We start from the raw sequence: 16,295 nt of genomic DNA on the forward strand, positions 1-16,295 counted from the left end.
TGAGCTGTTTGAAGAAGTAAGAGGGACTCAGAACAAGAACGTGGTTTGTGAGATCAAAGAATTGCAGATTTATAAAGCTTTATAAAAGTTGCAGAGTTGGCTTCTTAACACCATCTTCTCTCTCATCTTCTTCAGACATCTCTTATACTAAAACAATTGTATATCTCTCCTAAGACTTGCAAAGCTGAAGAGGTTAGTTGGACATCTAAGTGAATTTGGCTGCAATTGTTTTTTTCTTTTTACAAAAATGAAGAGTGTGATGTGGAGAAACCTTGATGTTCTCAGATTATGTTTGAAATGACATTTTTTTGTTGAGAACAAGGAATTATCTCTAATGTTCAGATGAGAGCCTTATATAGTCCTTTCAACTCATAGTCTTGCTCTTTCCATGAAATGGCCTGTTATTCTGTGGCTAAGTGGCTAAGTAATTAAAACTACTCATTTTTACTACATTTTATTTCTTGTAATAGAAATCAAGCTTGGTTAGGTTGACGTTGAATGATCTAGATTTTGTGCCAATATTCATGTGACCAAATGGGTTACATGAAGGGAACCTTATACGGAAGAGAGAACAAGAAGAGAAATAACACATTGTATCCAAAATTCAAGTAAAAAAACATGTCGTTCAGATGTTTTTAGTGTCTAAATTATGAAGGTAAATTAGGATCCCATATCAAATGATTAAAATACAGACAAAAGATATACTTTATAAAGCCATGAACAAACAAATTGTTTACATACCCTCTATAAAAAGTTTATAGATTCTTTATAAATAATTTATGTACCCTTATAAATGGTTTATAAAATTTATGTATTGTTTTTATAAACATTTATAAATGATTTATAAACAGTTATTAATTATTTACATATAAATCCTTATAAACTATTTTACATACTCTTATAAATTGTTTTATAAGCCTTTATAAATAGTTTATAGACTCTCACAAAAAAATTGTAAACCTTTTTAAAAGGCTTATAAAATTCAGAAATTGTTTTTAGTAGTTTTTATAAATGATTTATAAACTCTTATTAATTATTTATATATCCTTATAAACCCTTATAAACAATTTTACAAACTCTTATAAATTGTTTTTATAAATCAGAAATTGTTTTTAGTAATTTTTATAAATGATTTATAAACTCTTATTAATTATTTATATATCCTTATAAACCCTTATAAACAATTTTACAAACTTTTATAAATTGTTTCTACAAGTTCTTATAAATTACTGTAGACTCTTATAAATGATTTAAGAGACTTTCTAATTGGTTCCTAAATCTATAAACCTTATAAATTGAATACATAACCCATATTAATTGTGTATATACTTTCATAACGTTTTTATAAACAATTATAAATGGTTTATAGACTTTATTAATTGTTTTATAAACCTTTATAAATGTAAACATTTATAAATGGTTTTGAGACTCTTACAAATAATATATAAACCTTTATAAATAGCTTATAAACTTTACAAACTGTTTTATATATTTTTATAAATTATTTATAAACTTTTATTTTCTCTTAAGCTTTCTTTTCTCTTCATTTTTATCTTCTTTCATGTGTTATTGCCCTACATCATATGCTGCAAAAAATAAAGCCACAAATCCTCGTTCCTTTTAGCTTTTCTTCATTTTATATCCTTGTTGAACTAATTGCACAACACTGTTAAAATCCATGTCATCCAAGATCAGGATGTGTTGGGGTCACCAAATGTTTGTATTCCTCAGAGAATCCAAATAATGTATTAACCACAAGATGTAACAAAGAATAAACAACGTATTATAAGTCTCTCTAATTTATAAATTTATAAACCCCTATAAAACTACATTTATAATCTTTTATAAAACACTTAACATTATTGACCAAGACACCGATTGGATAATCACTTTTGGATTGTCTAGTGGTTCTGTTCCAGCTTCAAAAATCCTTGGAGGCAATCATGAAGATGTGCAAGATTCATTGCTGTCTAACTGCAAGACGAAATAAAAAGATAATGTTAACTTTTAATCGTGGTCTAAAGATACCTTATCCAAGCATAATGTTCATGTATTTCGGTAACAGTCTTACAAATAACACAGCACAAGACTTCTCGAGTTCACACGTTTATATGTTGTTCTATAGACATTTATGATGAATTCTTGTTTAAGAACTTCTTTTATAAAACTTTGTAAATCGTTGAGCTGTACTATCAACAATATCCGAAAATACAGATTTATAAGGGGTTATAATTCCTTAATATGCAGTGTACTATCGGAAAATCTCTCTCTTAGCCGGAACTATTCAGATGACAAGTCCAAATCAATCATATTCTATTTTTGGATAAACAGAAGGAAGAAAATCCCAAAATTACTTGAAACCCAGATTTATAAAGGATTTTAAGTTGTCAAAAAACTCAATGTTCACTATCGAAACTGTTTCTCTTAAATCGACATGTTCAAATGAGAAGTCTAAAATAAAAATGATATGAAGTTAATAAAAGGATGATATGAACTTCTAATCATGGCTTAAACATACCTTATCCAAGCATATGGTCGTGTATTTCGACAACAGTCTTACAAATAATATAGAATAACACAACACAAGACTTCTTTAGTTCACACATTTATATGTTGTCCTATAGACATATGCGATGAACTCTTGTTAAAAAAACTTCTTTTATAAAATCTTGTAAATCGTTGAGTTGTATTATCAACAATATCCTAAAACTCATATTTATAAAGGGTTATAATTCCTTAATATACAATGTTCACTATCGAAAAATCTCTCTCTTAGCAGGGACCATTCAAATGACAAGTCCAAATTAATCGTATTCTATTTTTTGATAACAGAAAGGAGAAATCCCTAAAATTCCTTGAAACCTAGATTTATAAAGGGTTTTAAGTTGTCAAAACTCAATATTGTTCACTATGAAAATTGTTTCTCTTAGATCGACATGTTCAAATGAGAAGTCTAAAGCAAACTTTTTTTAATTTTTTGATAAGAGAAAGAACAAAATCAAATATTTACTCGAAACAAACAAAAGAATACAAGAATTAGAGACATACGAGTTGTCTTGAACAGGAATCAACATTTGAAGGCTTTGAATCGGGATTCTCTGTAATCCGTTTTCGTCGCCGGTTGTGTGAGAGAGAGAGATGGCGGATCTCGACGGAGATGACGGATCTCGACAGAGATGGTGGATCTCGACGGAGACGGCGAATCTCGACGGAGACGGCGGATCTCGACGGTAAGTCCGAGAGAAAATGGATCTCAAAAAGAGAGAGGAAGAGTCGATGATTGAAGAGAAAATAAGGTAAGGGTACTATTGTCTTTTGTTCATTAATGAAAGTGGTATTTATGAAAATGTCCCTAAATTGGTGGTAAAATTGAATAGTGGTATCAAACAAAGTGTAAAAGTAAAATTTCCCCTTTTTATTTCTCGTATTTAACTTTTGTAATGATAATTATTAGCCCATATTGAGAAGTGAGCCCATGTTTAGTTGGGCTAGCCCATAATAATCGTTGTACTAACATTGTCGTCATTACTGACAAAGAAAATATGACGTGATCAGTTCTGTAATTAGTACAATTTTGAGGATTACGGGTTAAATAACCGAATACAATGTTGTTTTAGGGGAAATCTCAGTTTTGTATTTTCTTATCAGTTTTTTTATGAGCTGAATGTATATATACAATGTTATTCCAATTTTTAGATTTTCAATGTTTTATCAATGCCAGTTATCTTATCACATTTATAGAAAATAAGTTCACTTATTCGATAAGTGCATGGCAATAAACTATTATGACTAAAACTAAACAATTACAACGTTTAGTACTCACCTAAATCACAGCAAGCTTATCAGAATTGATAATTTTCTAACATAGCTCAAAATAGTCCAAAAAGAAATGAAAAATTGAAATCTATAGACATTTTGGATTTCTAGGAGTTTATGGACCAGGTTAGTATAATACCTACAATTATACTTCCTCCGTTCTTAATATAAGATATTTTGCTTGAATGCACAAGAATTAAGAAACTTACTTTTAAGAAGATAATATTTTTAAATAATATAAATTAAATATAAGTTAATCAATCGTAAATAATGCAGTAAAATATAATTGGTTGACCAATTTTTGATAAAGTTAAAGTAACTTAAAAGTATCAAAACATCTTATATTTTGAAACATCAAAACTTTTCCAAAACATATTTATATTGTGGAACGAAGAGATTATGTAATAGTATTAGTTTTGCTTCAAACATGATTTGATCATAAAAATTAAGCTTTGTTTTTGAATTAACCTTTCAGTTGAGTTAATGGACAACATGGTATTTATAAACATTTATAGTCAAAAACTTATAAGTTACTTAATTTTGCTTGCCATCAGGCAAAGCAACGTGAGATAATTAACTAGCATTTTTTCTGAGTGTAATTAACTAAGTTAGAAGGCAAAACAAGACTAATTAAACTTAGGGTTTGGCTTTGTGCCTCCCTGCATTAGGAGAGTTTGACCAAAAGGAGACTCAATCAGCAAGGGATCTAATTTACGAGTCAGTTCTATTCATTTGCATCTACTTTTCTATTAGAATTTCTTTCTGATTAATATGACATATTTTCCTGGTCGCTTTCTGCTATTCTTAAAGTCCTTTTAGGCGAATCTTGACAGATTTTATAAAAAAGGGTTTTTGTTGGGTTTCTTTATGTTTCCCAGATCTTCCATCTTCTTTCATATAGGGGAGTTATCACCTTGACTTTGTGGTACACCTGAATCTTGTCTTTGGATCTTCCTCTTGTTATTAAGAAACAGCTTCTTGGTTTGGATTTATAATATCCAAGTGAGTTCGTTTTCTTTCTAAAAATCCTTTAGATTCATACGGATTACTAATCTTGACAGGAACAAGATGGTGAGAGGGAAAATTGAGATCAAAAGAATTGAGAACCAGACAAGCAGGCAAATCACGTTCTCCAAGCGTAGGAAAGGTCTCTTGAAGAAGGCTCTCGAGCTTTCAGTTCTTTGCGATGCTCAAGTTGCAGCGATTGTCTTTTCTCAGAAAGGAAAAATATACGAATTCGCAAGCTCCGAGTAAGTAATTTTGCATTTATAAAAACCTTTAATCCAATCAATAATCATCGATGAATCTTTTGTCCTTGCTTTACTTTGATTATTATTCTTGTTTATTCTTGTTGTTAGTAGTGATATATATAACTTTCTTTCTCTCCAACTCATTTCCCAAATATCGTAGTAGAGAAATTAAGGTAAATACAGCTGCTTAATTTATGTTTTCGACAATATATGCCTTTAAAAAAATGTTGGTCATTTACATTTTCTGTAATTTACTTTACTAATTAACGAAGTTTTTTATTTGTATGAATTCAAACATTCATCACAATTAGTTTTACCAGATGTTTTTCCTGAACTTAATTAAGTTTTTATTTAAATGAATTCAAATATCTGAGGGCTTTCCAAAAAAGTGTTCTTGAACTTTGAACCTAGTATGCCTTGGAACTCATGCTCAAACAACTTGCCATTTTTATAATTATATTAAAATAATCCTAGTGTGTATACCATACTTTATAAGTACAATTGGACCGTTTTAAAAACCCTGCATATGTATTTATGTATGAGATAAAATCTTGTGGATTTCTGCTAGGGTCTCATTATTTATTCCTCGACAGTTTTCATGATTCGTAATTGTGTTGATCTTTAATTTAGTAGGCAATTGGATTTCTTTAAACAAATCCATAACAATGTTTCAAATGATTATCAAACCCCAGTTCTGATCAGTTATGTGAAAGCACATAGGCACATATTATAGCCACTTAGCTACATTTGAAATAAGTTTTGATGAGTAACCAACAAAATCTCTTGCAATCCATAGCATCCGTAATTTCGAGTTTTACAATGGTTTTAACAATTTCAATCAAATTGTTGGTACGTATAGTGAAAAGGCGTGTGTAGCCATAGTATCATATGTAAAGCTTTTTTCTGTTGAGTTTGTAAGTTTTAACGGTCTTAATTAGCCCACAATATATAGGTCAAGCCGTCGTGCTTATAAGTATCATTGGTTAGTATAAATAGGAAACCAAAATATATATTACTTACGTTGGTATATCAGATATTTGTTTTGCAATCTCTTCTCCCTAAGTAGGCCAGTAACATATTGAGAACCTTTATATGTACTGTACATACATTCTCCTAACAGATTACCGTGTCAAGTATCTACAATGTGTATTTAATTTTACGTTTGAACAAATACGTGATATGTATACATAACATTAATCCATGATTCTTGCATGTGTGAATGTTCTTGTTGGGCATGATAACATTTTCGGAATTTAATACATGCTTAAATAATATAATAAATGATGAAGAGGTTAATTAACTTGAAAATGATTCAGCATGAAGAAGATGATGGAACAATGTGAGATATATAGGAGTGGATATTTTCATGCGGAGAGACTCCAAGAAGAGAGAGATGTGCAGGATCTCAAGAACGAAGTAACGGTAATGGTGAACAGAATTGAACTTCTTCAACTTCATTGCCGGTTAGCTTCTGATATATCTATATCTACTATATGTGTTTCTAATGTAATGTATGATTGTAAATACATTCATGAACGCGATAACATGCATCTTAATTAGGAAGCTTATGGGGCAAGATTTAGGTTCGTGCTCGGTGGATGAGCTCAATGAAATAACTATCCAAATTGAGAAAAGTCTTACTCTTATCAGATCAAGAAAGGTAAGCTTATATGATTTGTCTTAACGTGTTTAACAATAATGGGTCTTATAATTAGCGGTGTTGTTCTAGAGGATGTCTGGTTTTATATATATGTTCTATGAGACGTCTGATCGTATCTAAGTTATTAGATATCAAATCAGCCTAGCTCATTCAGGGTTCTACCAATATTTTGGCAGGCTAAGGTGCATGAAGAAGAGGTAGGGAAACTAAAAGCGGAGGTAATATTACTAATGTGTATTTTAGTCAGTTCTTAGTGGCATTTACTTTCTAATTTTCAGTAATTGCCTGTGTGTTTTTGGTTTGATCTCATTAGATTGCAGGAACGAGAGAGCTCGTGAACGAGAGAGCTACGCTGCACGAAATGGTATAATAACACACACGCATATAAATACTACCCAAGAACATATGCATGTCTTCAAACATGCACACCCACGCTTATTTAACCATGGATTTTACTTTCTACTACCTAACTGCTACATAATTTGGATAATAGATATATTGCCAGGATTTGAATTTCATAGCAAAAACATCAACTACCGCTATGATTCTTTAGTAGGGAAAACCCTTAATTTTTTCTTAAATTTCATGAAAAATCTTATGGTAGTTTAATACTACTTTTTTTTAGCAACTTGTAGTTTAATACTACTACTTATGAATAAATTTTAAAGTGAGACTGAAAAGTAGTCCATCAAAAACTGGCGTCTCATGAATGTTTTTTTTTTCTCTCTCGAATTATTGAGTTCTCTTTTTTCCATGAAATTTAGGAAAATAACTTGTTATTATTTCAGTTTGAAGAAAAACCCTTGTGGATGCAGTCGGGGAGCCTAGAGAGTGAAAATAATGCATTATCATCATCTGCTTTTGAAAACATGAACATATCGGACGTTGAAACTGATTTGTTCATCGGATTGCCTAGAAGACAAGTGTAGTCGTATGTTAAACCAACCGGTTCTCGTTTTCTTATTTTCCAAGTATCTATACGACTTGCAGAATGTTTTAGTCGTCTCTCTATTTGCATAAGCAATGAAATACAACGGGTTTTTTTCTTACAATTTTTTTGCATCTGTAGAACCGAGTTTATTTTTCTGATGCCAATGGCATGTTTTTTATTATGACCCCAACGTGATTAATAATTTACAAAATGAACATCTCTTTCAAAAAAGTAGAAACTTGCATGAGATGTGGTAATATAAAACAAAAAAAATCCACTCTGTTAAAAATCAGATTGATGATAAATCATGAAGTAATACTTAGAAAATCTGCAAGCAAAGTGTGTACACCTTTATAAACTAATATTTTACATAGAAAGGAGAAGGTTATTTCAATTTCAAGAACGAGGAGCGGCCATTTGCTGCTTCTTTATCCTCTCATGCGACTTCACCATGCTGTAACAGAGCACAAGAGTGTGAGTCTCATCCAAACATCAACTTCAAAACAGAGTTCAATGGTGTTGAAAATTAATCTGTGTTACCTGATATCATGAGGAGTGATGAACATCCACTGCGCTCCATGTGCAATTGCGAAATCCACCAGAGCGTCCAAACTGATTTTCCGGCTTACAGCATCCTAGATTTACAGAACAGAGAGGTTAAAACAAAAAGGTTTATTTCAGTAAAGCTCTCATCCCAATGTAATGAAAGGATTCTCAGAAAGACATAATACCATAAACACATCAAACTCATCCATTGCTCGAAATGGGGCTTCTGTCATATCGTGAAGAGCTAATGCAAAGCACAAAGTTGAGAAAGAACGTTCTCCTCCTGAAAGTTCAAGATAGGAGCTGTGTCTTAGATGACCAATGTCCAATATAGGAAATGTTGTCTGTATATAACAATATGTTGGGTTTTTTTTTTAAGTGGAGAAGGAAGCTGAACCTGAAAGACCTTTGGTGTCTCGAACGGCATTACTAGTTGCATCTTGCGGCATCTTAACCTGTCGGAAACAAAAGTCATCAATCAGATAATGCAATAATATGGACACACAAGTCACAGATATCTTAAGCATAGCAGTGTCACTTACCTCTATGGACAAAGTTTTATTTTCATAACTGACTTTGATGTGTCCACTGATACCTTTCTTTCCCAAGTGAGAGTTGAATCTGCTTCGAATATCAAAATCAAAGAAAGCTCCATACAGAAGAAAAAAAAATCTTAAAGAGACAACCGAACTACAAGTTTATCTATGTGGTTGGCAATAAGGGAAAGCAACTCTTACTGCCACGTTAGCTGGCGCCGAAGCAAAGATGCATTCCTTTGAAACTTGCCCCACCGCGAATCCAGAGCAGTTTTGCAGGCCTGATCAAACAGTAATGAATATTAAATGATGCAGCTATAACAACAACACATAAAGCTTTAACATAAACAGATCTGCAAAGGCTCAACCATGAGTTTTTCTCGATAGCCTTGGTACAATTTGCGCTTCTTTGCAATCTTTCGTTCTAGTTTCTCGTACATCATCCTAAGGTCATCGATTGATTCAGAAAACCTGCACCAAACAAAAAATTGAAGCATGTGGTTTACTGTACACATGTCCTTTACGTTTGAAGGAAGAGCTGAAAGACAATACTAAAAAATACACACTGCTGATTCTCTCGATGAAGTCTCTGATTCATTCTGTTAATCTGCGCACTGAGCTGCTCAGGAGTACTCCCATCCCAAGGCCCCAAAGACAATATCTCACTCTCAGGACAAATTTCAGAGGCCTTCTGGTCGCTTTCCTGAAATTTAAGCATATGTAATTTGTTACCGAAAGATAAAATGAAAACAAAAAATACTAACGGACTGAAATTTCATGATTACTTATGTGTACCTTTCGCTTAGTTTTAAGCTCCTCATAATTAGCCTCAGCCTCATTGATATCAGGTAGGACCTTGTTTTTCATTATATTCTCGTAATGGATTTTCTCCTGAAACAGAATAACGCTTGCTTACCTTCTGCATTCAAAGCAAGTACAAGATCAATTTGTTTTAAACATAGAGGCGAGGAAGGGTACCGCTTCGGCAGACTGAAGATCTTTCTCAATCTTCTTTAGCTCGTTCTCTGCTTCCTCGAAGGCATCAATTTCACCCTTGGCTGACTCTGCATGCACGTTCCGGATGAAATGAAAGAATAAAAATCAGTCGGTCAATCAAGATGATCTATCAATGTTTTTGAGAAACAATGGTCTATCACAGACATACCACGTAAGTTCTCAAATGAAGCATTAAGTTTATTAGCTTTTAGTTCAGCTTCTTTCAAGCACATCTGGAGCTTCTCAAGGAAAGCTTCTTTCTCCTCCATTTCTTCTCGTTCTTTCTGATATATTAATTAGAAGAAAAACACCTACTTTAAGGCATAACACCGTGGTGAAACCAATCGCAATAAAATAGTATCGTCACCAGCAAACAAACCATGATTTCAAGTTGAAGCTCATTAACACTTGAAGACGATGATGCTTCATTCTCCGCAGCGACTGTGCTCTTCAAATCTCGCATCTCGAATTCCTTTGTCGTCAAAACTTTCTCTGCTTGGCTTCGGTGCTTCTGCATGAACCAAAGAAAGGAAAATGCAAAAACTGTTATGAAAACTAGAGCTATGTGAAAACAAGCTAATCATTTAAGTTAAGACGCCTAACGAGTGGGAACATTAGTCTAGACATGTCCACTGGATTAATTAATGAATTCAAATTTACCTTCAGTGTGCGGATTTTCAACTCAAGTTCTTCGAGATTCTCCTCTGCTCCCCTCTTACGTCTCATGCATTGATTTATCTCGTTTTGTCCTCGAGAAGCCTCTATTTCAAGATCCTTGATCTGGTCATCAAAAGAAGCACATAGTCGCGTAGGTTTACGAGGAATAGGAGGAAGAGTTGTCTGAACTGGCCCACGAAAAAACCTGAGGTAAGAGTAGATACATTATTGTTATGACTGGGGAAGATCCTCATCTATCCCCTAGATTGTCTCAAGTCAATCCCTTGTCACGTTCACAATTGTATTAAAAAGAACAAAAGATATCTGTAAACGAGTTGTTCTTGTTTGCAAGTGAAGATATAGAGACTTTCCATGCCAAAGCTAACAAGTTACTTACATTCTGTATCCGTCTAAAGTGTAAACATCCTTCAGATTTGAGAGCCTTTGCCCAAAAGCAACTGCCTTTCCCACCTCATAGTTCTCTGCCAGTACTTGCCTCTCAACATTACTCTGAAATATCCAGAAAACAAGACCAAAATATGTATACCGTCATATAAGATTGTAAGAAAGTAGAAAATTAGTAAGTCTGAGGGGAAATCTGAAAGTAAGATTACCACATCCACCAAGACATTAAGAACGGTTGGATTATCAGAATGCAAGACAGAGAGAATTGTTGGATGCTCTGTCTGAGGAATCATGTGCCTTGGTATATTTAACCTGCACAAATGAAGAAAGAAAGCAAATTGTGCTGTCATAAGCTACTTATTCATTAATTTTAAAGGGTTAAAAGAAAAGATTAAAATGTTTCATTGAACTTTGAACCTTGGTCTCGAAAAGTCATATATGATAATCCTAAGGTTTTTATAATTGGCTTCATTAGCACAGCTTCTTAAAGTGAGAGAATCTTTGTGATCAGTCACAATGAATGCATTTAACATGTTTCCAAGAGCTTGTTCAACTGCAGACGCCCATTTATTGCCATTGATCAACGTCTGTAGAACATCACACCATTAGAAGATATTTTATGAGATTTTTGATTCCACAAACTATTAGTACATTGGAAGATTGTTTTGGAGCAGAGATTTGCAAAATAAACAAATAGAAACTTACCACATGGGAGCCAATAGGACCAATTGGAGGCTTTTTGAATCTACGATGATGTCTCTCAATAGCCTGCAGAAGATAAATGACTCTGTCCCCTCCAAACGCAGTAACCTAGTAAGCATGCATGTAATTGTGTGCCTCTTAGGTTTTATCGAAAGAGGTTTGGCAATATCCAGTTGAAACACCAATATTATAATTAAATCATGCAAACCGTACCTTGTTTGTTTGATGTTTCTTTAGATCATAAATGTTGGAGTTTATATTATTTTGTCTCTTTTGATGATCTCGAATCTAGAAGCCAAAAGACCAAAAAAATGAAAAATGTGTTAATTACAAAATTAAAGCAACCTGCATAAGAAACTGATAAGATTCTTATAAATATTCATGTGGAATGTATGTAAGTAGCAAATATTTTGTACCATATCCTCGATATGTTCCATCTCTCTCCTTCCAGCTGACGCTTTTTCCAGTAAGGAATTCTCTTCCTCTTTCAATCTAAAGGTATCAAATATTTGAAGAAGAATGAGACGACTACAGAAGATGGATAGGAACAAGAAAAAAGAAATGATAAAACTTAATATTATAACCTGGAAAGTAGTGTTTCAGCCTTCTCAATCTCCTGTTCCAAGTATCTCAGTTTCTCCTCGGTTTCAGATTGTTCAGCCTGCATCATTAACAACCTATGAGAAATATACCTTCACAACACATTACTGTTTTGCCAAGACACTGAGCACAAAAGGATACTGTCAATGACCAATATAGAGGACCTGAGTGTTTCTCATTGTCTGTTCATTGATATCTCCAACCTGCCGTTCAAGCCTTCTAACACGATCCTTAATCTTCTGAACACTATTTCGCTTATGATTGAATTCTTCTTCTAGAGCAATCTTTTCTCGTGCCGCCTACAGTCAGAATTAACATCATGAACACACAAGACAAGATACATCAAAATCACATTCTAAAAGTTCATTAAACCCAAAGCAATTTTTCCAAACTAAATCTCGTTGAATGTTATTTTCATGCTGTCCACGTTCAGAATCTATGTATATTTGAGCCATGCAACGCATTTGGCAAATCCAGTACATTCATATGCCTAATATATGTTGTTAAATGAAGGAAGATAAACTGCTAATTCTATACGGAAAATCCCATCCACTAGACCCCTTTAAAAATTATATACTACATACCGTCTTGGCTGATTGGTGACAAGTCTCTATCTCTCTCTTCATCGCAGTTGATTCATCCATCAGACATGCAACTTTAGCTTTCTTCTTGGTCAAGCGATCCCTTAATGATTCGACTTTACCCTACAGAATTGAACAGTTAGAATCAAACAGTTGGAGTTCCAGAACATTAAGTAAGCAATATATTCAGCTCTGTGTAAATAGCTCTCTATAAATTTCAGTTTGAGTTCAGCCATATATTCAGTTTAAGTTCTAGAACATGAATTAAGCAATACAATCAGTAAGCTACAAGGTTCAAACTCTAAGCAACTCGACCATTAGGCAAAACCACACCCAAACTTAAGGAAGCTTGATAATATGTCTTAACCATGGTCCTTGAAGAATACTTTAGGGTGCAAATACATCAAGACTCCACTTAATCAAACTCTCTCTTTTTATACAGCTATAAAATTCATTGTTACCAGGGAGAAACTAGCGCTATAATGCAGCGATTTTTCATAGCCATCCAGATAATGAAAAAGTATGTATGACTTACTAGTTCCCAGTCTATTTTAGCTTGGCAAGTAGGTATGCGTTCTTTAAGCTTAACAATCTTATCGGTCTGTTCCTGGAGCTGCCTATCCACATCATACACCCAAGACCAAGCAAGTTTCTTTTTCAACTGCTGTAACTTTTGAGCTATTTCTTCAACTTGTTCCATGTTCTTTATCTTTCCACGCAACTCATTGATCTCCTTCTCTATTGGTTTAATTGTTTCCTCCATTTCATCGACTATGGCAGTTGCAGAATTCAAGTGCTCGTAGATACTTTGGAGAAGATCATTAACTTGCTGGAGAAGAGTTGCCTTAAAAAAGAACTAAAGAACAGAAGCTTTTAGCCCAAAAAAAAAATCGAATATGGTTGACATCAATTTAAACCAGTTTACAGCAGATACCTTAAATTTATCTTTATCATTTCCAGAATGCAGGAACTCCCTGCTCTTGTCTTGACTCATTACTACGCAAGGATTCTCAACATCAATCTACACATGTACATAAGACAGATCAACCAATGAGTATGGCAATATGGCAATGAGTTTGAATGAAAGACAAAAAAACTCACATTATAATGTTCAACAAGTTCCCGTAGCTCATCCTTTCGGCTACTTACTTTTTTCCCTGCAGCACATAGGTTTCATAATAATAAGAACAGAAAAAACCCCTTTGAGGAAAGAGAAGGGCTAAAGCGAATAAACCTTCATGATCCTTGAGAATGGTAGAACTAGCAGACTCGGTTATCCTACGCTCGATAATTATAACGTCACCATATACTTCAGGCTTAAAAGCATCTTCTCCTTGGTTTTTCATTTCAACATGAACAACCGCATAGCTGCAACGAGTTCCAATTGAAAAAAAGTTTCAGTCACTCTTACCACTAAGTTCCCAAGTGTTTGCAGCATAACAAACCTGCATCCAGTTTTAATGAAATCCTTCAAAGTGGAAGCGCGTTGAGTCCCTTTCGCTCTACACCCGAATGCAACACATAGAGCAGTCAATATCGCACTCTTTCCACCTTGCCAACACACACACCAACCAAATTAGCTTTCGAGAAACATCACAGAGCGTGAATTTCAAAACCCCAACTCTCAATAAGGCATGCGTATTTCAATTCAATCGATTAGAGAGCTAAAGATGTAAACTTTAGTGACGGAAGAGACACTTACTTCCGTTTTGGCCGGTGATGAAATTGACCCACTCGCCAAACTCGATCTGGAGATTACTATGGCACATGAAATTCTCGAGCTTAATCCTTAGGATCGTACCCGACCCGGAACGCTGTTTGATGAAGGAAGCGCTGGGTCGAGCCCCAGATTTCGCCATGGCTTTGTCGCGTTTCTAGGGTTTTTCGCTCCGGCTGAGACTAATTAGAAAAGAGAGGAAGGCTAATCGCCGGGTGCTTTAGGGCGGGAAAGAGACGAGACGAGGCGAGGCTATTATACGTCGCGTGTATGCTAACCATGCCCGTCTTCACCGTCCGATCTTCTATAGATAGCCATTATGGGCCTTACAATTTACTTTTTTTTTTTTTTTTTTTTTCCCCAACCCATCTAAAAACTAGATCAAGTGAAGAGTAGACGAGCCGGTTCTCCTAAGAGCACCTCCATCTATCTGGGTCTGATCTATATGGGTAAACATGTAGCCTCTGTTCCTTGCATTCTTTGCTAGCGCATCTGCCCGACCATTACGGCTCCGAGAAATATGAGACAAACTCACATTCTCGAGGCCCTCCTGTATCCTCTGAAAAACCTCGATCTCTGTTGCGAAGGCTGGCCATTCCGCCGGGTTTGTTATCATCTCCACTAGATCCGAGCAGTCCGTCTCGAACCGTACCGAGGTTATCCTCATGTCTCTCATACAAGCGGCTGCCCAAAGAAGACCATCCATCTCCGCATGCAGGGCAGAGAGGCTCCTCTGGCACGCACGTAATCCGAAGAGTTCTATGTCCATTTGATCCTTAAGACTCCATCCTAATCCACTAACACTGCCATTATTAATCCATGATGCATCAATTTGGCAGGTAGGGATTTGGGCCATCCCAAGGGGCACTGCCTCAGTCTCAGTAGGGGGAGAGTCTTCCTGCTCTTCATTTGTTTCCTCCTTTTCGTTTGCTTTCCTCCAAACTTCTGCCTCCAGGGATGCATGTTGAAGGATATCAATTGGGGATACTTCTTTCCCATTGAATAGTTTATCATTTCTTGCCTTCCAAATGTACCAACAGATCCATGGGAAGGTATCGAATTGTGGTCTCAGGGGAGCCACCTCTTTTCTCTTCCAAAATAGGAAGTTCATATTTTGATATATGGAAGTACTCGGGAAGTAACCCGGAAGGGACGGATAGTCCGATAAAGCCCACACCTGAAGGGCTGGGGGACATTCAAAAAGAAGATGATTTATCGACTCCACTGGGCCAGCACATCTAGGACAACTCCTATCGGTGCCCATGTGTCTATACGTGAGTCTCTCTGCCGTGGCCACAGAACCCGAAATAGCTTGCCACAGAAAATGCTTCATCTTGCTCGGGCCCTTAACCTTCCACACCTGGCCCTGTAGACATGTAATGCTTGGTCCGATGGCCCCTCCATGTAACAGACTCAACTTAGTCGATCGGAATAAGTCATATCCTGTTTTAACAGAATAAACACCTGATTTTGTATGATTCCAAACATATCCATCTGGGGCAAGAGAGCCAGAGGGTTTCAGTCCCAGGATCAAGGGGATATCATCTGGATGAAAAAACTCTCGGAGGAGTTGTGTATCCCACTCCTTGGTATCAGTCCTAATAAAGGACTGAACAAGGAGTTGGGGTAGTATGTATACAATGTGACCAGCAGGTCTAGGGGGTCGAGCCACTTCATCTGGAACCCAAGGTTCACTCCAAACTCTCGTATCTCGATCCGTACCAATTGTTTTCCGTAAACCCGAAATAAGTAACGGTTTTGCTGCCATAATACTACGCCATCCATATGATGGTGAGTATGTACGCCGATCTTCTAGTGGTGTAGTGTGATTATAGTATCTTCCTTTTAGAACACGTGCGAGTAATGAGTTTGGGTAATGGATCAGTCTCCACAATTGT

At 35.2% G+C, this 16,295-nt stretch overlaps 2 protein-coding genes across 3 annotated transcripts; one reads left to right on the top strand and one right to left on the bottom strand.

Moving 5' to 3' along the window:
• Positions 1 to 3,019: 3,019 nt before the first annotated feature.
• Positions 3,020 to 7,841, top strand: LOC106439920 (MADS-box protein AGL71). 2 transcript variants are annotated; one of them, XM_048776713.1, is made up of 7 exons: positions 3,020 to 4,533; positions 4,878 to 5,066; positions 6,383 to 6,529; positions 6,627 to 6,726; positions 6,903 to 6,944; positions 7,040 to 7,090; positions 7,515 to 7,841. In XM_048776713.1, exons 2-7 carry the CDS (start codon positions 4,885 to 4,887, stop codon positions 7,653 to 7,655), a joined length of 663 nt encoding a protein of 220 aa, XP_048632670.1. In that variant the 5' UTR covers positions 3,020 to 4,533; positions 4,878 to 4,884; the 3' UTR covers positions 7,656 to 7,841. The 2 variants fall into 2 exon arrangements, with proteins under 2 accessions (XP_048632670.1, XP_022572404.1); XM_022716683.2 differs by lacking the exon at positions 3,020 to 4,533 and adding an exon at positions 4,550 to 4,741.
• Positions 7,842 to 7,876: 35 nt separating this feature from the next.
• Positions 7,877 to 14,621, bottom strand: LOC106442438 (structural maintenance of chromosomes protein 6B). Its single transcript, XM_048776711.1, has 28 exons — positions 14,383 to 14,621; positions 14,126 to 14,231; positions 13,915 to 14,048; positions 13,782 to 13,837; positions 13,615 to 13,701; positions 13,216 to 13,536; positions 12,684 to 12,803; positions 12,264 to 12,398; positions 12,084 to 12,160; positions 11,916 to 11,991; positions 11,713 to 11,787; positions 11,503 to 11,607; positions 11,215 to 11,384; positions 11,007 to 11,109; positions 10,790 to 10,902; positions 10,396 to 10,597; positions 10,115 to 10,246; positions 9,905 to 10,019; positions 9,718 to 9,803; positions 9,535 to 9,630; positions 9,306 to 9,442; positions 9,108 to 9,210; positions 8,941 to 9,020; positions 8,746 to 8,824; positions 8,601 to 8,658; positions 8,389 to 8,486; positions 8,198 to 8,292; positions 7,877 to 8,111 (listed from the first exon to the last, which is right to left on the bottom strand). The coding sequence occupies exons 1-28, from the start codon at positions 14,537 to 14,539 to the stop codon at positions 8,054 to 8,056; spliced, it is 3,174 nt and encodes a 1,057-aa protein (XP_048632668.1). The 5' UTR covers positions 14,540 to 14,621; the 3' UTR covers positions 7,877 to 8,053.
• Positions 14,622 to 16,295: the final 1,674 nt, after the last annotated feature.

Source organism: Brassica napus, chromosome A3 (assembly GCF_020379485.1).
Source record: "Brassica napus cultivar Da-Ae chromosome A3, Da-Ae, whole genome shotgun sequence".
NCBI lineage: Eukaryota > Viridiplantae > Streptophyta > Magnoliopsida > Brassicales > Brassicaceae > Brassica > Brassica napus.